The sequence below is a fragment of the Hetaerina americana genome, unplaced genomic scaffold (assembly GCF_022747635.1).
Source record: "Hetaerina americana unplaced genomic scaffold, ioHetAmer1.1.p SCAF_2, whole genome shotgun sequence".
NCBI lineage: Eukaryota > Metazoa > Arthropoda > Insecta > Odonata > Calopterygidae > Hetaerina > Hetaerina americana.
Window position 1 is genome coordinate 27,585,588 of NW_027286763.1, and position 26,845 is coordinate 27,612,432.

General features: G+C 35.3%; 1 protein-coding gene across 2 annotated transcripts in view; it reads right to left on the reverse strand.

The window, feature by feature from the left end:
• Nucleotides 1-16,082: 16,082 nt before the first annotated feature.
• Nucleotides 16,083-26,845, reverse strand: part of LOC139687518 (tudor domain-containing protein 7B-like) — a 56,130-nt gene continuing 45,367 nt past the window's right edge. For both annotated transcript variants that reach the window (XM_071584710.1, XM_071584711.1), the window contains exons 21-22: nucleotides 21,743-21,909; nucleotides 16,083-18,121 (exon numbers count right to left, since the gene is read on the reverse strand). In XM_071584710.1, coding sequence (XP_071440811.1) covers nucleotides 17,898-18,121; nucleotides 21,743-21,909 — 391 coding nt within the window. In that variant the 3' untranslated portion in view covers nucleotides 16,083-17,897. The remainder of the gene's footprint in view (nucleotides 18,122-21,742; nucleotides 21,910-26,845) is intronic.

Consider the following 26,845-nt stretch of genomic DNA (forward strand, 5'->3'; position numbering starts at 1 on the left):
CGAAGTTTATTTATTCAGTGAAGATAGTAGTTCTCTATTCCATTTGTAATTAAAATTTTTATTTCTGATTAATAATTTAAATATCACGTGCCATTACATCACCCAATTCCCTCATAATTTTATACTATGAGGGGCAGTCAATTAAAACCTGAACACTTGTCATGAAACGCAGTCCATGTGAAAGGTGGCGACACTGTTGTTACGTATCGGTACTACCATCACTGTGGTTCGAGAACTGCACAGTGACAACTCACAGGTGCACGCAGTTTTTGGGTTATGCCCTTGTTGGTGAATGGACTGGTCTAGTGTGTTCATCGCACTGTAGAAATGGAGGCAAGCAAAGAAGAGCAGAGAAGTGTGGTTCATTTTCTGGTGGCTGAGGGTGCTGGAGTATGCTAAATTCATCTTCACATGTCTGCTGTGTATGGTGATCACTGCATGTCCCTGATGGGTATGCATGGTAAAAGAGATTCCAAGAAGGGCGCACATCACTGTAAGATGATGCATACCCAGGACAGGGCCATCAAGCCATTACCCCTGATGTAATAGGGCATATGATGGCCTTATCCAGAAAAACCACTTAAACAAAGGCTATGATTCAACGATTTGGTTGGGAAACACTTCAGCATCCTCCGTACTGCCCGTATCTTTCCCCTTGTAATTTTCACATCTTTGGGGATCTAAGGAAGACATTCATGGACATTGGTTTCATTTGGAGGAGGAAGTGCAAGAGTGGGTGCAGTTATGGATCTGTCAGTGACCTACATCTTTCTACAAATCTGGAATTGATCATCTCGCCTCCCAGTGTGATAAATTTATCAATGCTTTTGGTCATTAATTTATCATAAAACCATTCCACGACCACATTGTAGCAGGTTTTCGGTTTTTATTTAACTTCCCCTCATATTTATAATGACTCAGTACGACCAGACACAAAAAATCAACCCTGGATGCATATGAGTTTGAAGATAAATTGATGATCTCACAAAAATTTTAGACTTGTTTCAAGTTTGCATGCTCAATATTTCCACTGTAAGATGTGTTAAAGTCTAGGTCAAGACCATTATGACAGCAGCAAGAAGACCCATATCACCTCGGTTGCAGTATAATACAGCCTTTTGTGATAGGGGAGGCTGCAGGTTGAGGATGACCTAGACAAGATGAGTAAAAACTGAAAACTGTGCTCAAACTCACATGCTTACTCTTCCAAGTGTATACAAGACCATTTCTGTCGGCGATTTTTTTACCCGAGTTTTCCTAGTGGTCTCTCCTGAAGTGAAGAGAAGTTACAGAGTGAAGAGAAATTAGAACATATAATGACTTTCATCAGAAGCCTGATGCCTTCCTTCTTCCATGCCTGACAACAAACAAAACAAATCCTCAAATTATTGAAACTACAGTGAGAAAGTGTTATGCATATGCCTGAGTAAAACGTTAATGCTACTTGTGACTTGAACACCTCATGCTGATAGTAGTTGTCCTTGATTTTTAAGGTACTCTAAAAGATTGCTATATAAATCTAATTGGCAATATAAAATTATTCTATAAAAATCTATATCACTTCAGTAAAACTTCCATTTCCCACGTGAATATCCCCGGTGAATATCATAGTGAGATGAAATACATGGATGTTCATAAACTTGCCATTTGCAATTCACTGACACCATTACTAATGGAAAACACCAACGATAGTGGAAAATATATTTCATTATCAGAAGAAAAAGCAATAACATTTATTTGGATGAATATAAAGTACACATTTTGTATTGGGGAACATGAAAAAGAAATATGAAAGTGCTATTGTAGTGCTGGCTTGACGAACAATGAGTGGTAATGAAAGAGAATCTTGTCAAGACACAAGAAACAGAATGAGCCATTAATCCCATTTCAACAGAAATGAAAATAACAAAAGATAAAGACAACCAAAAGAAAAACTCTATTTTAATATCGACTCCACAGACAGTAGTTACACTGATTTCATGGGCTTGAGCATCCAGAAGGAAGCCCATAGTGCACTGATTTTCATGCCCACTGATACAGGGTAAGCAGTCATTTGTGTATTGTTTTACTGATCTGAAGAGCATATAAGTCTTTTCTAATTTTGTAAAAACTTTAAGTTAAAAATTTTCCCAGTCCATTTACCCTGTATCTAAAACGTAGATAACATTCATTAAGACTACAGGTCAATATGGAATCATAAAAATGTTTTTGTGATCCTTTTTATTTGAAACCCAAATAGTTTCAAGACTAATTTTTCCAAATATAAAAATAATGAGGTATTACTATAAAAAAATTATACTGATTATATGACCCCTTTAAGATATCTCAAGATGGACTACTGCTTGTTGAAATCTCACGGAAGTTCTCTATTTGCAGGCCAGACCCCCAGATCAGGGCCTAGAAAACTCTAGATACAAATTCACTTTTGGATGCCACTTAAATTATCATTGGATCACAATGTATGGCGCAGATATCAAACAAAAAAAGTAGACTCAAACAACCTAAATGGAAGGTATAACTTTTACTTTTTTATTAAAACAGCTCAAAGCCACTGGTCATTTAACAAGTCCTTTGAATACAGTTTTTAATGTAATATAAATCTTTCAAATTTACATACTGAGTAATGCAAGTGAATACAAGTTCTGCGCCATTTATTACTATAAATAGACCATATCTGCAACTTGCAAGGACTTGTTTAAATTGACTCATAGCCTTAAGGAACAGCATCTGAAGACATTTGCTTACTTTTACAGTAGATGTGTCCACGGCACACGTTGATCGAGGTTGCATCCAGGGGCTTGTGACAGCAGAGGCACACAAAGCAGCAGTCGTGGTACAGCCGACCCTCCACTTGTCTGGCCTCTGCATGGAACACCTTGTTTCCTGTATGGGACACAATGGGTGCATGGTAATTGTTCTACTCTGCTGCTGTTCACATTCACAGATTCTGGAGCCTTGCCGGGCCCCTCTGCCCTCTCCCATGTATCCCTTAGGATACCAAAATATAAAAGAGTCAGGAGCACATAAGAGAGAGTGCTTTCCAGGTGGACATATTAGCAAAGGAATTTACACACAGTTTTGCTTAAAGAGTTCACGAGAAATAATTTCTTGTATAAATAGCTTGATTAGTTGGCTAAAGGATACTATGTCATAAATTTGCAATTAAGGCATGGATTTTAGCTCTATTATTATATACTATTATTGGTATATAATAATGTTGTCCACCCCCTCGGCCTGATTCGATTTCAAATCCCTTAATGCCCTTTCTATCTTGGCATCGTGTAAGCCTGGACTCAAGCTATCCTCATCTGCATCATATTCTCATTCTATGTCTAGCATTGTTGACCAAAAACTTTTATAATACAGTTCTTTTAATTATCCTTTCCATCTCTCTTGGATCTTTCTGGTTCAACTAATATTTTCCCAGACTTATTTCTGATTGTTAACACAGATTTTTCCTTCTTGCTTTCTGATAATGTCTAAACCTTCCTGTATAGCACACCAATTTCACCCTTCCTTTGTAAACTTTCCTCATCCTCCCACTATGGATTTCACCAAGCTTCTTTTGCTCTATTTGTTACCCATCGCAATTTATTATTTAACTCTTTATACTTCCTTCTACTATTCTATTGGAAAAAATCATCATCACCCACAATTATATCCTCCAACTGACTGCACAGCCAATCTACTTCTTCTTCCTCCCTATGACTGCCTGGTGGCATGTATACCTGAGCAAAGACCAAATTCATGGGTTCACTTCCACCAATAATATTCAATCAGTTGCTTGCTCTATGCTTACTGTGCTTCTTCCGACATCTTTATTCAGCATTATTGCCACCCCTCCTGGTTTTCTTCCACTCCTAAGAAACCAAATAAGTTTCTTTCAACTTTTTCATAGCAAATTAAGAGAAACGCAAAGGGATAACACAAAAGTGGAAATACATGTCCCAACAAAAAAGAGTGATTATGAGGCTTACCTGGTTGGGGCTAATAGAGCCAGTATGCTTGGATATCTTTATGATATTTAACAAAAATTCAAGATGTTGTGGCAGTGATTACTTTATGCCTAAAAGGGGGTTGTGGTAGTGATTACTTTATACCTTCATGAGAAGACACGTCTTCATGCCCAGATTATATTTTGTGAGCTTGAGGGTGAAATAACATTTAATGATTACAAATATGAGTCAGACATGCATTTAATAATGAAAACATAAGGATTCAGCAGGAAAAGAGCTTGTAAAGCAAATCTTATAGTCCTTCCCACATGCTTGAAGATGAAAGAAAGAAACCTCAATTTCATACCAACCTTTTTCTCACAATTTTCAGATATTAAGCTTGAAAACGATGATGCACATACATCATAGTTTGAAATAGATAAGGATTATGTGAATTAACTGAAAATAAATTATAAATTTGACCTCATTTTAAATTAACACAGGTTTATATTATATTATATTTTTGAGTTAAAGGGAAATTAATTTTGTTTTAACTACCACCAGACCAGGCGAAGACAGAGTTTAAATGTTCTTAATTAAAGTTGATGTGTTGTAATAAAATTTTGTTATGACTTTTAATAATTTAGAGGAGTGTGTTTAATATGTAACGAATTGGATGTTGTGGGCGATGTTAGTACATGTTCTCCTACTTTAAGACTGTATCCAGAGTTTCAAGAATAGGGTTTATACCTGGTTACTTGCTCACCTATTTTACTCATTGGATGAAATCTTTTGTGACAATCTTCATCGTATTCAAGAACTTATGTTTATATGATAAATAATATTTATATTGGCGATATTTAATATGGTTATACCATTTTTCAAAATTAATAAAATATTATTATTATCATTATAACTTGCAATTGATATAAAATAATAAATTTTTGTTCATATGAATAATTATATTTTGAACTAAATGAATAATAATACCCTATGGATTACCAATATGTATATCAAAAAATAGTAAATTAAATTTTATATCTCAAATAGACAAATAATCTATTTTCCCATGAAGATTGCAAATCTGAAAAGTAAGTAAAAGTTTACATTAAAACTGGATCCACAGCCCTGATGGGACATGCAATTTTCAATAATATAAACAATAAATTTAGGTTACATTTAATTTTTGAAATAATATTTTCTAGCCATAATAATGGACAAAATAAAAAATTCAAAAAACAACAATTAAAAATATTCTAAGTAAATATAATAATAATACTATAATTCAATAAACAAAGGGTTTAGAGGTGACAGGGAGAACCATGAAGGTTTTTAAGGTAAGCCTCTTCCTTTTTTTAAGTATGGCTTATTTGTACGACTCAAAAAATAAATACATGCATTAAAATTTAACAAAGATTTTAATTAGATGTGCAGAATCTACACGGGAAAATTAGGATTACTGATCTAATACCTGCCTCCATATTTTTATTGCATTAATCACAACAATTTAAAAACTGAATTTTAGAAAACTTGGATGTGTGACTGGATTATTTTGAGTGAAATTTGTATGAATGGATCCAATCTATCATTTTATCCCTGCTACTGTCTCGTCCTCCACAAAAAGTACAATTGCATCATAAGAGGGGAAAATTAAATTGGAAACAGACTCAGGGAATGAAGTCAAAGATTACAATACTGTCAATATAATAACTGTGAAGAAGAAATACAAATGTTTGTCATTTGTAACCACTTTACAATAGATCCGATTAACAGTTTTGAGAAAAGCAAAAGGCATGCTAGAAAATACTCAATTTTATATTTTTACGATGCAGGAATAGAACATTTAATGGATGTATCAATTTGATCACAGTGAGGCTGGATTTTCAAAATGAATATTATGGTGGCAAGACTGTCTAAATCAATGGGATTACAAGTCACGACTGTCATGCACTTCAGGTAAATATGTGAGCCATTTGTACAGATTAGAAATGAATAAAGAAGGCAGAGCATGTATGCATGTACTCATGTACTTTCAAGGAAGAAGGGAGAATGGAATGGAAAACCCTGCCCCATTGAGTCACTTGAAACAGAAGAGATGCACCATTCTGTGCACAAATATAGCCTCTGCACTGAGGCTCTTAACTGGGTCCTTTTCTCTAAGACCCCGCGGTAAAAAATGTAGGAGATGGCGTAAGTGAGGAATGGTGGTACCTACCACAACGGTAGCACCTGGGAGGGGTTCCAGTGGAAGTCCCAACGTTGTCTGGGTAGAGAGGGAATGGCTTGGCGAAGTATCCCCCATCATCTTTCACTGTCTGATGGTTGAGGCTTACACTCCTCTTCTTGAGACGGGCATAAAATGCAGTAATGGCCAATGGAAGGCCCGTGGTGACAGTGGTGGGGGCATGCAGACACTATAAGGGACAACAATGATCCTAGTCATTATCAAGGTAACAAATCTTGTCCAATTAGAAAAAAAATGGGGGTGTAATGGGCCTCAACAATTGCAAACCAAATCCAGTACAGATTGCCAGCTTTCAAACTGAGGAAGAATTCTTGGCAAAACTAAGCATGTGCAGGGGACTGAGACACCAAGCAATGATCATGAAATTTCCTACACTGCTAATCATGCTGGCATACCTTTTTTTTCATTCAAAGGAATACATTTAGTAAACTCATAGTTTACCTTAGGGATGTATCAGCATGTGTGGACATGGTATCGAGTTTTGATATAGAAGTACAAAGATCTAGTGTTAAAATATATTATACTGTATGTATATTTCTGGATACCCGATTAAAATGAAATCATATATGATTTTTAGAATCTTTCACCCACTTTTGCAGTAGCATGTAAATTGAGCTTTATGGAAATCAAGCACATTTGAAACGCCAAAGAGTAAAAGGCCACCAAGAAATGGTGACAAGTTTCCAGAATATTTTATACAAAATAATTTCTACGTGGATAAAAAAAGACAGCTGACATTTGAAGCCTAACTGCCCCATTATAAGGGCAGCTTGCATATGCATGTGGAGTAGGGCATAATATATGTGGGACAACATAATTTTTATTGCATTGCATCAATTTATAGCAGCACAACATATTAACATTGCCCTTTTTATACCCACACGATTCTCAAAAATTGAAACTTTGATTTTTTATAAGCATAACTGATATTGCCGAAGAAGCCCATTATGTCATATATCAGTAGTCAAGACCAGCATATCTTATCAGTGCACATTTTTTAGGAACAGCAATTTTTTCATGCATATTCAGAACAAATATTTAAGTTGTCATTGAGCAATATTTTATCTGGCAGTAAGACTTTGTAATGATAAAAACTTTTTCCAGCCAAATTAATGAGTTTTGCATGCAGTTATGAAAAGTATTTAATTTTGATTGAATTTCAATGCAATTACCCAATATCTGATTAATCAAGTGAAATATTAATTTATGACTATTTAACCTGTTCACTGAGGTTACCCTTTCCCATATGACAGAAATGATAGAAATCATGCACATTAGTGGATGACTCTGTCAAAATTTACTGTTGCGGCTTCTCTCTCATCTTCATCGCGTAACTTTCCTCAGGAAAGAAAATCCATAAATATGAGAAATTTAGTTAAATCTTCATTTAACTTTTGCAGCAATTTTAATATTGCACATAAAAACATTTTCAGAATATTAATGGATTATTGAGGAATCGGAGAGCAAGGGAAAAATAGCTAAGTGAGTTGGAATAAGTTCAAAGAAATGGAGGATGCCAAGCGGGTACAAGAACATTCACAACAACAAAGGGTTTTTAATCTATATCACCCAGCACAAACAAGTTCTCATTGCAAGAATTTATCTTGATTTATCAGTACTTAAGGGCCTACATTTTCAATTTTTGCCATAAACTATGGGAAGAAACAGTACACAAATCATAGAATACTTCAGTTAAGTGAAAATTGACAAGCATAAGTAACTGTAGAGATCAGGAACTTGACACCACTGCAAATATGAATGGAAAAATATAAGGATTTTGGTCTTCTAATGAAAAAGAAAATGATAAATTTCTTCAAAATAGAATTTTATTAGCTCAAGAAGCATTTACATAGAGGTGAGGATTGATGAAACATGAGGTAAAGATGAAAGAAAAGATTAGTGAAAACTTAACTTGGAGCATAGTTTTCTGTGGCTCAGAAATCTGGTCTTTAAGGCAAGAAGATAAGAGTAGATTGGAAGCTTTTGAAATGTGAGTGGAAAAAATGGAAAAAGTAAAATGGTTGGAAAGGAAAACAAATGATGAAGTTCTGGATATGTTATTAGGGGAAGAGAGACAAGCATTGGAATAAATTTGAAGAAGTCAGGAGAAGTGGATGCAGGAGATACTGAGAGGCAATGGGATGCTGAAGATGGTAGCACAGAGGGAACTGCTAGGGAAAGCAAGGTAGAGGGATGAAAATAATGGCATGTTGGATGAAATAAAGGGAGGTAGAAAGTATGCAGAGCTAAATAATGAGTCACTGTCATGTGTAGCATAGGGTCTAAGGATATTTTTTGCCAAGTTAGTAGCATAGTGTGTAGTATCAGGGTTTATCAAAAAGATACCCTAAGCAGTAGACTACTGTTGATAATAACTTATTTGTTCTGGACAGCACTATTGCTTATTTCATTGCCCATTTATAAAGTGGAATATTTTTGGACAGTAAAACATTATGGAGGCACAGAGTGTTATACACATATGTTACATTAAGCCCACTGAGAAGGCAAACATTTTAGAAAAACTGGCTGCCCTATCATGTTCTATCTAAAATATGGGAATTGTAGAATCAATGCAGTTTGATCTTTAGTGTAATACTTGCATTCATTTGATTTAAATGCTTAGATTCCATTGAAAATTTTTTTAAAAAATTGGAATGCACCCCTATTTAAACTGGTATTGCAGCAGCATTGCAGACCCTCTTCTAAAGGAACTTGACCATCTTAGAAATATTTGGCAAGATTTTCTTCCTCAAGCTACATACATTAGTTGCAAATTACTTGGATTTCAGCTCAAATGCCTAAGGGCTTAGAGAAAAAACTTTCAGATAAAAGAGTAAAGTAATTGCTATGAAAATACATTTTAAAAGTTTATTTTGTAATAAAGAATAAAGTTGTTTGCCAACTTCATACAGATAAGTTTTCATCTGCCAAGAACATTAAGAATTCATATTAAATTATTATCTCATTATTTTATAACTCAAAACTACCATAGTTATCAACCCTAAGTTTGGCTTGATAAGCAATGGTAGAGCCCATTGAACCCTATACAGTGTGTGATATTCAAACATCAGGGCACTAACAAAGGCCAGTTCCTTATTCCCTGTGCCGTCAGAGGTTTCCAGAAAGGTCTGGTTCCTGAAAAATCACACATTTGCAAAGAACTGAGGGTGTCCAGAGGGCTCACCTAGAATCAAATTCAGGCCCTCCAGTCAGTATGTCAGTGCTCTGCCTACTGGACTGCAATTGCCCTTCCGAAATTCAAGGTACCAAAAATATTGAACTTGAAAATAACCAGGCAGGAAATAAGCAAACTTAAAAAAAACCTAAAGTTTTCATTTGGTAAATAAAATCAAAATGTCATTATAATTGTCAATTTAAATGCTAAGAATATCTTCCAATTGCCCAACCCTAGAAATCAACTTAACTCTCAAACCAAATCAATCACCAATTCTGTGCCTGAAAATCACTGAAACTGAGTGTTATGGTGTCCAATCAATCACAAAAAACTGCATGTTTTTATGGCTAATAAAAATGCCAATTGATCCACATGATGCAAAGAGTATTTAGGGACCTAAATACAGCAGCTAAAATGAGGTAGATCAAGGGATAATTTAATAACCAGCAATTATGCTTATTCATAAAAATGCAGTGATTAAATCCCAAAAAATTAGCCATCAAAACTTTGAAAAAGAGCAAAAGTTATGATGAAGGACAGCAGTAATACCACATTCAACATTAGGATCCTGGAAGGTGTTCCTAATTTTATGAAACAACTGGTATTAAACACCTAGGGGAAATGAGGAGGCTTGCCATTAATGTTTTCTGACCAACAATAAAGAGTGTCACCAAAAAAATGAAAATGCTTGATCCTCTCTTCTATTTTGACTCTTTTAAGTTCCCACTCTTGCTCAGTTTCACAGATATTTCTGAAACTATTTCTTAAGTCTATCGAGAGGAATCAATGGGATTCTGTGAAATGTTTTAAGTTCGCAGCAGTGACTACTGATACAGGTGATTTGTTTTTAATTTCACATGTGTATATCATATGCATATCAATGGGATTGCAATAAGAATACCAAACTCTGGCATTTAGCTTGGAGTTCATTTTTTTCTGTACCCAGAGTGAATGTTTTCTGCGCATTAGCAATGCATATATAATGCAGATTCAAGAGCCAGGCTAGCTTGTATTGTTATCTGCACACAAAATGCATGTTTTACACAAATTAGCAACACAAGTTTTATGCAAATTTGAGACCAGTGAAGATGTATGCCCACTTTATGAGCAATTCACAGTCTATGACCCCATCTGGCTACATTTCACAAGTGCACTACTATCATTCTATCAATACAAATGTTAGCCCAATACAGTTGAATGTCCATTTCACACTTTGGCACTGCTTGAGCAATAAGACATCATTGTTCTGTGCTGCATTCAATGATATACATGGATTCCTTTAGGCTTGGACTTTATATTCTACCAAATGGCAAAACGTCCTGCACTTTGCAATGACCCAGAATTCCAAGATCCAGGATGGTATACAACCCCACCTTTTACCCTCACCTCATCCCCAGAGTCTTCTCCTTGGAGATTCTCTGTAAACCAGGAAAGAGGTGGAAGGTGGGAGATCCCCGAAGGGGATATGAGGCAAAGTCCAGGGCAGGAAGGGAAGAATGGGACAAGCAAGAGTTCACTCAATTAACGCCAATGCATACTTAACACACTAGAGCCTTAGTATTTCCTTTTTGCAATCTCAGACATAGTATGCGCATCTTACACTTGATCAACTAAATATTATTGGTTCCTCTTTGGATAATAAAGCACATTATTTTTCTTTCATGATTTATCCAAGAATAATGGCTTGAGCAAATTTTAGCTCGATTGTAATGCTTTATGAAAGAATATATTTTTCATGAAATAAACGCAAAGCTCATCTATAATATCAACAATTAACATAAGAAATTATTAGTTAGTATTCAAATTATAAGGAATAATACACTTTTAACAAACAAACAATCACTCAACACTGCCATCACAAGCAATAAAATTCAACTAAACTGTCATAACTTTTAAAGTAAGTAAGCTCAATATAATTAGGTTTTATTGTGTTCAATATTAAATTCTCAAACAACTAATGCACTAGAAATTTCCAAGTCCCTTAATAAATAAAAAGTACTAGAAAAACTACATATTAACTTTGAAAGATATAGTTATCATATAAAAATGATTTACAATGATTTATAGAGATTTTACACTAGGGCTACCTGTCGTACCTACACTTATGGAGAATTTTTTATAAACGTTTAAGGATGTCTCTTTTTAGCTGTGAGATGTGATCTATATTTAATGGAAAGGTCCAGGCCTATGACCACTCATGAAAATTTATTTAATGAATGGCCCTGGCAATACACACAGTATTGGATCCACTAAGTAGACCAAAGTTTTCAAAGTCATGTTCCTGCATGGAGTTGCTTACTCCAATTACTCTCTTCAAATTCAGAGGAGTCTGGGTGTAGGTAGTTGAATTTATTTTTCAAAACAGAAAAAGTCATGATTATACTTATAGAACTGCAAGTTAATCAGCAATGCTTCACACCGATATCATTTGGCTGCCTATGGCTCCATTCTCCATATCTTCACCGCTAACAGTCATTTCAAGTTCATCATGTCTCTCAAAACATTCTGAGCAATAAATGTGGCCATCATTATCCCTCACAGCATCATTCTCATCTTCTAGCAGCCTCTTGCAGAGACCTGCAAATTTATTATTTGAATATCCAAGCCCTCCCTAGACCCTGGATGATTAATTTCTAAGCAAATTTCCTTCACCAAAAGACATGATGCCTACAAAAAGTTTAATGGATACCACATATATATATATATATATATATATATATATATATATATATATATATATATATATATATATATATATATATATATATATATATATAACTAAATCAACTTTAACTGGTCCCCTAGCAATTATAGGCATAAAACGGAAAGGGGAACTCGCACAACCAAGAAGATGACTTCAATGTATTGTAATGAAACTTTACGGCCAAACCATACGCACAATTACAGCCTGAAGACTGCTTATCTTATATTGTAGTTTCGAACGTAGTTTTAAAGTAGGCCATCACTCACTTCCAAAATCCAAATGCTTTATATTTTAACATAGTTAACGATGGAACTTCAATGCGTTCACTTACGACACGAAAAACAGAATAAATGCCAAGCTTTCCCGTCGACTTGTTTCTCTTCGGCAATGTACACCTTTCTGTGACATCTCGGGCAAATTTGATACATTGTATATTATATTCATTCAGCAGTAGAAAGTAAATAGTTTCCTTTATCTGGACGGGTTTTTCTCAAACTTAACACGATTTAAGCCTAGAAGTTGAAGTTTAATGAGTGATGTTACAGAACATTATTTTGATTATTTCATTAGATAGAAAAGGAATAAGAATACAGTCACATATGTGAATATGCTTACCATTAAGAGGTTTTATCTGAAAATTATTACATATCTTGTAAACAGGTCACCCCAACAAAAATACATAAAATACAAATTATCACTACGAGAGTTGCGAACGATGACAGTTGAAAGCAGTTGAAGGGCGGCATGAAGCAAAGCGCTAGAGAGATTTTGCTAAGGCACATATTGCGCTTTCATTACTATTATTTACATGGATGTGAAATTGAATTGCGTTTTCACTCCAATAAAATGTTTACAAGCAGAGAGTTCTCAAGCGTATTAACCAATTCTTATCGTGCTAGCGGCCATTGTGTACTCTATGGTCAGCAGATGCATCACGATACTTGTCCGAAGAATGCTTTTTCATGTGAAGAAAAAAGAGATCCTCATGTCATAATTGATAAGTTTACGATTTCAAAGATATTTTAAACATCCCCGCCTCTTCCTGAAAGGAAAAGGTGGGCATTTTATTACCATTATACCAAAGCGCTGGTATTTCTGCCTTGTCTACCAGTTGCGAGGTAACTTGGCAGATTGTACCCGTTAACCAAAACCCCTGGGATTAACTGCTGCATTATCTAATGAATCAAAATTATCAATTTTATCCTTATGTTTTATGGAGAATTTTTCTACTATATCCTATTTCACTCAACGAAATTTTGGAAAATACTATAAGTCAATTTTTATTTTATCACTAGCTGTAGGCTATCGGCTTAAGGTAGGTTTGTAAGGAACTCAAGTACTCACTACTTTAATCGCAAGCCCTAATTAGCATTACACGAAAAATAATCGCCGCACACTACCTATTGCAATAACTCGTTCTTTCACTCTGCATACTTTCTTCCTCCCTTAAATCCATCAAAAATGTTTATTCTTACCCTCTCTTAACCTCGCATTCCCAGGATTCTCCCTTCTGTTATAGCTTTAATTTATTTCGACATAAAATCAATTGGTTCAGTCCTAAATTAACGTCCTCCCTATTTGATTTTTTGCTATTTGAATGAAAGGAAAATTTGCGGTTGTTTGCGACGCCGAGAAAAAATACACCTTTCCATCATATCTAAATTTGTTGGAGCAGTAAAAGTCGTCCTCACCTAAATTGTAGCGTTAACCTATACGCGTCAGGACTAACTTTCCGAGATATTAAGAGAGAATTGATCCATAGTGAGGCTAAACAATTAAGCGGAGTTGAAAATGCCTTTAAGGCACTTAGGAAAGTAACAAAATTACAAATATTCGTTACCCTTTGAAAGGGAGCAGATGGCTATTGCAGGCACCTCTCAGGCAAATGCTCTCTCTCCCCTGAAGATAGCTACTAGCTCTTGTGGCTCTGGGAACCTAGGTGAAAGGTTCAACAAAAAGTGGCTTTATATGGCACTGCGGAGTCCATTGAGCAATCTTATTGTTATAGGTCTGATTCATCCCCTTATGGTAGGAAATCCATGTCATGAATCAGCTCTATTTCATCATTGAAGAAGCAGTTTGATCTTCCGCCTTTTCAAAATGTGGTTCTGTTTGACTTACAATGATGAATCCTCCCCACAGACCTGCTTCATCCCATGACCGTGAGAGGTATTGCTTTATTTACCAAATGCTACATCTAATAACATGTGTATTATGATATAATTCACTTTATTTGTTGGTTTGACTAATTTAATGATAGCTGTGCAATATTTTTATCAACAAGACCACATGTAATTGCAAATACTTTCAGAGTTTTTGGTAGTATGTGAACCTTATACTCCTACAAAGACAGATTTAACTTCTGGTTTCTTAGCGAGTGAAGTTTTATGAAAGCTCTTTTAGAGATTCACTTGAACAGAATAGACTTAGAAATTACATAACTGCAGCTACAAAGTGGAATGATGTTGGCAGGACACCATTTCTTTCTTTATGGGAAAACTTATGGAGTGAATTTTCAATCACAATAATAACGTGTGTGTATATATATATATACACACACACACACACACATATGTGTGTGTGTGTAAAAATATGTGTGTGTATATATATATATTTATATATATAACCATAAAAAAACCATAAATACAGTAATCAACCCAAAGGTCAGTTTGGTAGGTGATGGTAGAGTTCACCCAGTGTTAAGCCCAACGGCGTGTGAAATTCACACATCAGGGTAGGGGGGCCAGTTCCTTTCCCTGTGCAGGTTATGGTTTCCCAGTAAGATCTGGTACCCGAAAAATCGCATAGCTTGGGTGGAGCTGCAGGTGCCCAGAGTGCCTAACCCGGGCCCCTCCAGTCAGCAGTCCAATGCTCTGCCCCCTGGACTACCGCCACCCACACATATATATATAAACACACGAGAACATAAAGGTGAGCATTAGGTACTCAATGAGCATTTAGTTTAAACCCTCTCCTAAAGAAATGGGTGGCAGAGCAGTTTCAGGAACAACCACAAATCCATTGGTAGTGGTAGTGTAAATGAATCATCCATTGACTTTCCTAATACATGTATTGTGCATAATTGCCGAGTTGTTTTACAGCATAAGGGGGCAATTTCAGAGAATTAAAAATCAGTTTAGTGATTTCATAACCCTTGGTTAAATTTCTCAAAATTATGTCTAAAATTAGGTACTTTGGCATGCACAAATGGTGGACCAATAAAAGTTTCACCCTTCCAGAGAGATACTGCGATGAAAGAAAAAAATTGTTTGTTTTCCATGCTCTATAGTCATATATTTTCGGCATCAATGAATTTATGGGTGGGAGAAGACACAGCTTCTAAGCTACTTAAAGAAACGAACAGAATTTCACTGACTAGGGTCTAGACAGGGCTTTCTAAGGCGATGTAAACTGGCCTTATTCAAATTGGAATTAGAAAATTTTGCATTCAACTGCAATTTTGTCTAACACCATGAAATTCTTCACAGCTGTTTCCATTAGTTTTTATTTGCATGAATCCATTCATTAAAAATTAAAACTACAGTTCCCGACCTAACAGGGTGTTCAGAACTCATTTTTTGCAAATAAGGCTGAGCTGGATATTGCCTTTTAAAAAGATTTATTTAAGATATCCTTAGCATAGAGAGAACAATACTTTATGTACAGGCTCTCAACGATGGCTCCAAGGGATGCTATTGTGCCATAAAACATCCCTTTTCATTTAGACATTTATCTACGAATTTTGGGTTGCTAGCTGTTGAGTGCTATCAAGTAAAGATATAATAAAAGAACATTATGAACTTCACATCTAAGAGTTACCTCTTGGGTATCCTGCAGTGTAAGCAACACTAATTAAGCCCCTGCTCCCAACCAAAATCCATTAAAACACTTCTCAATTTGGGTATTCTCACCCTGCCAGGTCTTAAGGTCAACCTTTGCCTGCCACTCAACATGTGAAAGTTAATAGTAAGCATCAAATGTATCTCTAATTAAAGACAATAAAACTCATGGAATATAAAAGATTTCAAATAAAATATTTATTTTTTAAATAAAGCATTAATACATTGCCAGAGAAAACAATAATTAGATAATTTTATACATTTATCAACAAAAGATGTTCCATATAATGTTTTAGATGACTGATTAAAATAACTTATGTGTGGGAGAGTGAATGGTCCTGAGTAGATGGAAACAAGAGCAGCAAAAACCTCAATATCAACCTCACACTTATTATTGCAGCAAATTGCTAAGGGCTAGGAAAGAGAAGGGATACCTGGAGCAAGAGGGGTCAATGACCCCTCTTCCAGAAAATCTTACAAACCATCACAAAGCAAACTGATATTCTGAAAGGGTCAAGCACCTGATTAATAATACACAGATGAAAAAGAAAGTTGGAAAATGATGCTGACCAGTCTACTTAATAATTAACTTCATAAAAAGGAATGTTGGGTTCTAGTTATAAAATGAACACAATATACTGGTGACTATACCAATAACATAGGGAGTCTAAGTTAAAGTTATGCAGAAAAATATATTCATTTATTAAAAATTAATAAAACCTGCTGACTTATACTGTGAGTGTATAAGTAAAGGAGAAGACATCAAATGTAACCGAATAACCTGAACATAGACTCCTACCCTTGCTGTCGTTTAAAATACCATGAGCATTATTATTTAGCATAAAATGCTGTTAGCACTACATCATTTATTTGTTCAAAAACTTGCCCTTCCTTTGTGTGCAGGATATTGGCCACACATGCACATAGGAAATTTCATGTGAGCATGCTCTCAAAGAACAAGGAAACGTTTCCATGCACTCCTGGAAATTATTTGGTAGTCACTGCCAAAGAATTTTGAGGAAGCATTTCCTTGGTGTGGAAGCGAGACAATAGTGTACCAAGGCCTCAAAATATGTCTTTTGAAGTAGAAATTGAAAAAATTAAACTCATACGCACAGAAGCATGCACAAGTCCACCACAAGGTGCACAGCACCTTGACCTAATTCAGCACCTTTCTATTAAGAATCAACAGTCACTTTCCTCCAAACACAATATCCACATACATGAGCAAAAGATATGAGATGGGTTCTCATTGATAATTTCCAGTAACTATCTTTAGCACTAGCAATTTCTCTGAGAGGGAAAGAATCACAATGAATATGACCTGCCATCAAAAGATAACTTCAGTAGGTCAAACAGCACACAGGAATGAGAGGCTAAACTTTTTCTTTCATATCTTTAAATATTATCCGTATATAAATAGGTGGGTTAAACAATGGTCAATTGCATCAATATTATCAAACTATTAGAATGGCACTGTAAAAAATACACCTTAAGCCATATATTATCTTAATAAATGTGAACACCCTCCCATCACTTTCTAAAATGCAAGTTAGATCTTCAACTTTGATAGTTATGCACACCCTCCCTCTTTACCTTTGATATGAATGTCAACCTTTCAGGCAGCTATTCTTCTTAAAGCCTATGTTACATTTATTGCATTGGCAATTTCATTTCCACATAGAGGCAGAAATCACTGCCTTTTGGTAAGGGGAGGACCAATAGGCTGAGTGTTAACATTTAATAATGTACAACTGCATAAATAGCCAGAATTCACAGCCAATTATATTTAACACACTGGAAATTAATAAATTGGACATCAATGAAAGCATTCTGGCAAGGATATGATACAATGGGAATGACACTGGTGTCAATTCTCATTAAGTAGCATGACCATCCACCACTCCCATGACTCCCTGCTTGAACCCTTCCATTCAAACCTGCACCAGCACAACCCGCTGGTGCCCTCCCTGCTGGGCCTCCAAGGATGCACAGGTGGCTAGTAAGGGAGGGCCCGGCCTTCCTCCACAAATATCTGACCAATGGACGCATCCACATTTGGGTCACTGGTGTCAGTCAGATGGATGCCAATAACAGTGTCTGATGGATCAATCAAGTCTGGGCCAGTCTCCACTATGGTTGACACAAACTGCTTGTTGCACACCATCTCTTGGAAGCGCAGGCAGTCCTCCACTGACCAATCAGCATGCACTGGACAGACACCTACCGACAAACACTCACACATTTTAGTTATTTCATATATTTCAGGATGGCATTCAGACAAGTTTCATGCTCGGCAATTTCCACCCCAAAACTGGCAAATTTATTTTATTTGAATATAGCCAATGGGAGATATTTAGAGATTAAGATGAAGCAGGAATTACTGTTTTCAGTGTTGTTCTAGCTTTAAAGCAGCACCATTAAAACCTCAATTACAGATTAACAAAAATGCTACCTAAGCAAACGCCCTCTCCAATATTTTTCAAAATTACTCTAAACAACCACAGTAGAATCCAGTTAGTACTGCGCCCTTCCTCCTCTATGGTCAGTCGATTTTTGAGCTCCCCATTTAATCCCATGGAAAAACAGGCAAAAATGTTTGCTCAATAAGTTTTTCATTGAAGTACCATATTTTCCCATCGATAACGCGCATGTTATCTATACAAAAATATTCAGATGATCAAAAAATTGGCAATGTGTGTTATGTAACGAAAATTGAAAAAATCAAAACATAGACGTACTTCTACACACACACATCCACTATAGACGTATTTTTACACACATTATATATAATTTTCTTGCGCATATGCCTGTATATGTATATGCAGATGCGCAGCATCTAAACATGTTACAGAAAACTATGAAGCCCTGGGCGTATTGCATCTATACAAATTCATGATAACTACAAGTTCTGGGTGCGTGTTATCAATGGGAAAATATGGTACTTTCTTCATTAATATATTAAATGAAAAATGTGGAAATACCCATAAATCCTAGCCAACATTATTGAAGAGATATAAACAACAAACTGTAAAATAAAGTGTATTCAATATCTGTTTCTTCATCCATAGTCTCTTGGCCATTTAATGCCCGTCCAGATGCAATCACTATTTCCATTATGAAACATGTTCAAAATTTTACTTTGTCTATTATTTCATTAATTTTCCTCTATTTGAAGCATTCCAAGCTATTAAGTTTACAGCTACTCTGATACTTCGACACAAGTTGATGTTTATCCAGGATTTCATGGAATGGTGGAAAAATGATTTCACTCCATATTAACACCAAACCCCACAACCATTCTACACATGAAATTTAAAGCCTGAGGCTTTAAATTTCACATGTAGAATCTATAACCTGCTACCAGCTAGATAAAAAGTTACAAATGTATTCACAATGAACATTTTCAAGGTTTCTCCAAACAAATGTAAATAATTATTGCACAGACCGCATTTTTCATAAGTTAAATCATCTAACACAATCATAAACGACTTGGCATGAACTTCCTTTTCCATGTAGTTACAAATCATGCCATAGTACCAGCTATAGATGTAGACATCTGGGAAGCATTCATATCTTCCATTTCGCCTCTAAAATGTAGATTTCTGATAAACCAACCTCAAAAACTTATTTTTCTTGCATTATATTTTCCTTTGCCACTTTACAAATATTCTCTTGCTTGTGCTGCCTATGAGTATGTTTTCAAATTTACAAATAATTCATTGAATTCCTAAAAAGACAATTAGAGGATCTGATTTTTGTTATGATACATTAAATATACTGCAGTACTTATTCTTTTATCCATTCTTTTCAATATTTTGAACCCACATTTGAAATACCTACTATCAACAATTTCCCATTTGCAAGAAATATTATGGGGATCACAATGGTGCAGTGGATAACGTACTAGCTTCCCACCCTGAGGGCCCGGGTTTAAATCCCGGTGGTGTTGAATATTTTTCAGAGGTATCTCAATCCCTACTTGAGGTGCTTTGTGGAGGGCACTTTGAGTGAGTACGCCGTCCGTCGGATGGGACGTTAAGCTGTAGACCCCTTGGTGCCTTTAATTAAAAGTACGATAAAGCCATTGCCGGGTTTCCCTCCACCCTTCATCTTTTCCTGTGCATATCTAATGGTGCAAATGACTTCAGCTGTTGGTTGCCCCCCCCCTAAAAACTACTACTACTATAAAATTTTGTACAGGACAATGAATTTAAAGATTATGAACCAGGGACAAAGAATTTTGCATTTAATTATTAAAAGCCTACAGAAACCCAGAAGAATGAGGTTGATTTATTAGATGGTGTTTTTTCACCTTAAACTTTGGTTAAAAGTGGGAGAATTTTAAATCTGGGATTGCAATAAGTGAAAAGGAGGTCAGGTGTACTTAAGTGATTTTGTTTAAATTATCTATTTCTAACAAAGCCAACTTTTCATTTGCTGTAAATTTAAAATGAACATACCTGCAGTTGTGAAGCAATGGAAAATTAAATCACCAAGACGGTAAACTTGATTGGCAATAGTTTTGTTTAATGGGGGAGGTAAAAACAAAGTTACAAGCACGGGGAAGATAGGAAACACACACTATGTCACTTGGTTGTGTTTGGGAAACATTGACCCACGTGTATCTCAATCACACACAAACAATACAAACTTACAACCACTCAATCACTATGGTGTGTTAAGGAATAACAATTACTCTTGTGAATCGCATTGTTCTTTTAAAATGGCTCATCATTTCTAATAGCTCTAAATGAAAAACCTTACAATTGATTCATGAAGGTCTACTAAGCGAGCCTACACTAAGTATGTATATATATTAGAAGCCTAAAATTCCCATAATTTTTTCTGGTAATGGAAATTTCCTTGACAGCTCTAGGATTTCCTGGTTTTAACTTGTCTTACCCAGAAATCTCACTTAGGGTTCACCCTAGGCCCCCTTTATCAGCCAATCAATAATTTTAGCAAAACACATGAAATTACTGAAATCAAGACTAAAGAATGTAGCCCACAAACTTAATGTGGCAGTATTATAGAAATTTTCTCATCATGAAATTATTCTTGAAACAAATTTAATAATAACAAATTATTTCCATTTTCCACAACATCATCTTTTTGCTTTAAGCATTTTAATCTACAAATTTGAATTACTTCTCACATCAATTTGGTTGCTATTTCAGTGGTAAATTAAATGTAATCCGATTTTATTACCCAAGTACTGGATCTCTGAATTGCTGAAAGAGAGTCGTACACCATGCAGAAGTGGAAAAAGTGATATAGGAAGAGAGAGAAAAATATAAGCAATGACACTAATTATTTTAATCATGCAAAACTACCACAAGACTTCTTTCCAAAGGTGGAATGATGTAACCTGATTGAAAACAAGTAGGCAATGGGAAACCATGAAACATTCATAGCACTCCGCAGATATGAGGCCCTCTAACTTTAAATCGCTCCTAGAAAAGAGTGAACTTCCCTCAGGGCAATGGTCTCAGAGGCTGGTTGAAGCTTTGCCCAAGATTAACGATAATGGATCATCTGGCTACAAATGCCAATTCCCACAGGTTTTGGTGCTTAATATCAAGGGATGGAAACAAATCTATTCTATAAAAGGTATCCAGATGTTGTTAGAGCATACTGTCACCATCTGTTTCCAATTAAACCTCATCAAAATGCAACGCATACTGTATCCTATGCTCCTGATGTTTACGAGGAAAATTACAGATTAAAATCTTGAAAATTAATATTATACAAAAAATGTTAGATAGTTTACATAGGTACGCTTTGAATCCAGGGTCATCTTATATTAAGGATGACATAGTAATAATAACAATCACCACCAACCTGCCAGCTTTGCTTTAATCGCTTGGTACGGAACACTGTAGAATTCAGGTGCTAACTCCCTGAGCTTATCCAACGTCATAACAGCAACATCTCCATAATCAACAAAATATGCTGATACCATTACTTCCTCCGGAGAGGGACCATCAAGTAACTTGGATATAGTTATCCTGCAAGACAGGGCAGTGGTACAGAATATTTATTTATTCAGACATGGGGGTAACCCATTTAAAATATTAACATACTGTTGATGATACACAAAATAATCAAGAATATGCAATAAAAGATTTTTGGTATTTCATATTCATACCAGAAAAGCAAAAGATAATTATGGTTTCCTTCTGATTCAGCATGTTTCCTCAATTGATTGGACCTTTCAAACTTCATGATTCAATTCGTGAATCATTTAAATGATTTTATGACTGAAGTTCAAAATTTCTTTAATTCAAGTATCATCACCATTAATTAGCACACCATATTTCCAACTCGAACTTCATTTACCTTCAATTATTGACATATTATGCATGAATTCAGGGCACACTTATGAATTAAGTGCATACTTATTGGTATTAAATTTCCTTTACATTTAGAAATTAAGAAGTAGCAATGATAAAATCACCATCAGTAAGACATGAAGTCAATAAAGAAGTCTATAAGTATAATATAGTCAATAAAAGAAGACATTATGAGGAATCTTTCGGATATTGTGAAGAATCTTTCGGAAATAGTGAGGTCCCAGTACATTGAGATTCCACTGTAATAGATCATCAATTTATCTCACCAGTCTACCTATTGCCCTTGTTCATAAATTATGGATGGGATGGTGGTTCTTGGCTGGAGAGAGGTATTTGGAAACAATTCAGCATTCATTAAGCACCCATCTGCTTGCCACAACAGTGAGGAAAGAGCTAACAGTAGTGGGTGACGCAGTTGCCAGGAAATAAATAAAATGCATTATTTTAAAAATGGCCATGAGAGCAAAATAACCTGTTTGCACTCATTGGTATTCTTCACTTCCATCTCATAATTACAGTAATACCTCTTGTTTACCCTTTCCTATGGGCCTCAGAAAAGTGTTAATTGCTGGATGATGCATATTGAGAGAAAAGGAGAATATTCGCTTTTATAGGATTAATTACTAGATTAAACATAAAAATAGGAAACACACTAACTGAAAAAGCAGGATTATTATTTATCCCTTAAACTATAGCTCTCCTCAATTATTTAAACATGACGAATGAAAATAACAAAAATAAATTAAAAATCAATAACGTTTATGCTATTGAGTAATCAGGGAAAACTTAACACATGAGTTTCTGAGCTACCTTACTGCTTGACAAGTGGATTCAGTTAGTTGTCTTACTTCAAGATTATGTGAAGAAAATAAAATTATTTTCAATTCCGAGCATTTTTGATGCAATACAGCAAGTTTCAAAACTTTTTTATTATTCAGGAGCCCATCAATGCTGTATCTGTTGCATCGGGGCAGAGCAAATGATCCCAGTTGTCAGTTGATTACCAATTATTGTGTTTTCATGCTACAACATGTCTTGATCAAAGCCATTTTCACTCCTCATAACTTTAAATTATACGTGGTATAAATGCCTCTGGAAAGTTTCCAGTAAAAAGGAATTAGGTAAGTATCATAAATGATAAACTATTTATTTCAATCCTTTTTTGCTTTTACAAATCAAGTTTGCATTCCCAATTACTTAATTCCACAGTTAAAAAAAGATGAACATATCAATGATCCTACACAATGTATATATACATATCTTTAGTTTGTCCATCCTAACTGGAACATAGCTCTCGCTCTGGAGATATGCCCTCATCCATCCCATTCCAAAAAAATCCACACCCACTCTGGGGTTCCCCAGGGCAGTGTCCTTGGGCCATATCTTTTCAATTTATTCGTTAGTGATCTTCCTTCCCGACTCCTTTCCTCCTAGGTCCATACCCTTCTCTACACTGATAATTTCAAGATTTACAAGCAAATTAAAAACACTTCTGACTGTATTCACCTTCAACTTGCCTAACATCAAATTTCCCTATGGTGTGATAGCTGGAAGCTTAACTTAAACCCTGGAAAATGCAACATCATGACTCTTGCTCTGAAAAAACCCCCTGATGTTCAACTACTCAATTAACTCAACTCCCTTAAATAAAGTAACAACCATGAAAGACCTTGGCGTTTTAACTGACCATAAACTAAACTACTCCGACCACATACAGACTGTAAAAAATAAAGCAATGTCCCTACTAGGCCTTCTTTACCGCTTCACAGAAATTAAAGATCCAATTGCACTCCATTCGTACTTCTCAACAATTGTCCTTCCCATCATATCATATTGGTCCCCCATTTGGTCCACCTCATCCCCAACTAATCTTAAATCCCTCGATTGCATCTCTCACTTCTTTGCCAAAATAGTCAAACACAGAGTCCCACATTTCTGCAATATGTCCTCAAATGCTCTCGTCTTCTTTAACCATTTCTAGTCCTTAAAACCAGACTTAAAGCTGATTTAAAACTCCTCCACAACATCCTAAACTCGAATATTGCTTGCCCTGAACTGTTTTCTCTCTTCAACTTCAGGATACCAACTCGATCCACCCGCACCCACTCCCTACTCCATCTGCCTATTCATAGAATATCTCTCACCAATATCACTCACCTTTATTTCGCCTCTCCTCCCTTCTAAATTCACTCCCTCACACTGTCGATCCTTTTAATTGATCATGCAAAAATTTCACCACCTTATCCCACCTTTCAACAAGTTAAATTTTTGCCCGGTCCATGTTTGGTTCTCATTGTTTATTGTTATACTGTTATTGTATTTTGTCCTCTTTCATGTTTGTTATATTTTTCACTGTAAATTGGTGCTACTGCTGTATCAAATGACATCTAAATATTCATGGATCGCAAAGAGTAAGAGAATAATAACTCTCCTAGACTTTACCAAAGCCTTCAACTCTATTGACAAAGATATTCTCTTAGCAAAACTTCAAATCCTGAATTTTTCTTACTTGTCTTTACAATGGATTTGCTCATATCTAAGTAACTGATTTCAAAGAGTCATCATACCTAATTCATCCTCTAACTGGCTTCAAATACACAAGGGTGTTCGACTAGGATCCATTCTTGGATCCTTGCTTTTTTCCCTGTATATAATAAATGGTATCAGTAAAGGTATTTCTAATTGCAATCATCACCTTTACGCTGATGATTTACAAATATATAACCATTCTCACCTTCACAACCTACTAGAATTAGTAATGAAATTAATTCAGATCTTGCTGCTTTGTCACCATGGGATATAAAACATTTACTGAAAATAAACCCAATCAAAAGTCAGTCCATTCTAATTGGAATAAGTATTGATAAACTTCTCCAACTAACATTGCAAGGATCTATCATACCATACCTAAGGACAGTAAATAATTTAGGCGTTTAGTTAATTTAACTATTAATGAAACGTTATCTTGGACTTATCATGCAATTGCTATCTGCAGAAAAATTAACTCATCCCTGCATTCACTGAAAAGGTTAAAGCACATAGCTCCCCCCACCTGAAAGATGCTTCTTGTATCCTCTCTCTTCATACCCCATTTTGACTACTGTGATGTAGTACACGAAGACCTATCAGGCGAACTGAAAACCAAACTCCAGAGGACCCATAATTCCAGTGAGTGGTTCATATTTGATCTTAGAAAATACGATCATATCTCTGACTCATTTAATAGAATATCCTGGTTAAAGCTAGAAGGCCACAGGCATACATATTCTTTCAATTTTCCACAGGATATTTTCAAACCACACGCCTAAATATTTATACAAAAATTTCCTCCGTATCAGCTCAACCCACAACAGGAATACTAGGGGTAACAATAAATTTCTTATCCCATACCATCGCACGGAAATCTATCACAAATATTTTCATGTTACAGCATGCCGTCTGTGGAACTCTCTCCCAGATGACATAAAAAACTCTCCATTAACAACAACATTTAAGAGGGCACTTCACAAGTTCATTTTCCTCAGGTCTTAACTTAACCAGTATACGACCTCTCTCATTTTAATCAGCTGCCATACAGATCACTGTTTTTACTTTTTATTTCGTCATCTCAAGCAGTAGAGTTTTGCATGATTATTTTTAGTTAATGTTATGTTTCTCATCACTCCTCATTGGTTGTCAAAATAATAAATTTCCTCATTTCAATTCCAGTAACATAATAATATATATACTATGTGAAAATGATCGCTACAATGTACATGTATCTTTCCTCTAATTAATAGGGTTTTTGCAGGTTTTTCACCCCCCCCTTCTCTTCATGGATGATTTCCTGCGTAGGTTTTTACTAGGTGAGCAATGCCATGCTCTCCCTAGCTTTCCCCATAAACCTCATTCTTTGCTTAGGCTTTCTTTTTTTTATTATTCTCTTTATTCACTGTCATTTACTTTGAGTATGTGTAGGTGTATCCTTAATTTATATATGTATATATGAATGTATATATTTTTTTTCCTTTCCTTTTTTATGTGCAAATCTGTGCATCATGAATGTGTCGGTCAATATGTATTTATGCGTATATATGCATGTAATTATAAATTTTATGCCCAATATAATATGTATACGACGATGGGTTAAATGGAAGAAGTAAATTTGTACATAATTTATTTTGTAAGCATGGAAGGCATTATTGTATGATACATTAATTTATATGTGAAGTGTTTTTTCACTGAACGACTGTTTTGCTTTAAGAGAAAGATTAAAGAACAAGTTATGCTCACTGTACGAGGCTCCACTGTAGCTATAGTATTTAAACAGCTTGAAATAATGAAGTTTTTCTTACTCCATTTTAGTATATTATAACGCCAATATTTGACTGTCTAACAATTTTATCAAATACTTTCATATACTCTAAATAATGAGGAACATATAATTCTTTATCCATTGTATTTACAGAGAAAATCTTAAGACTTTTCACTGTGGTTTCTATCTAAGGTTTCACCATCTATTGAACCCCCTGTAAAATATCAGTCCATTTATTCTACACATTCTGATAAAAATTGTAAGAGAGAAAACAAGAATCCAGGTTTCAAATCAAAG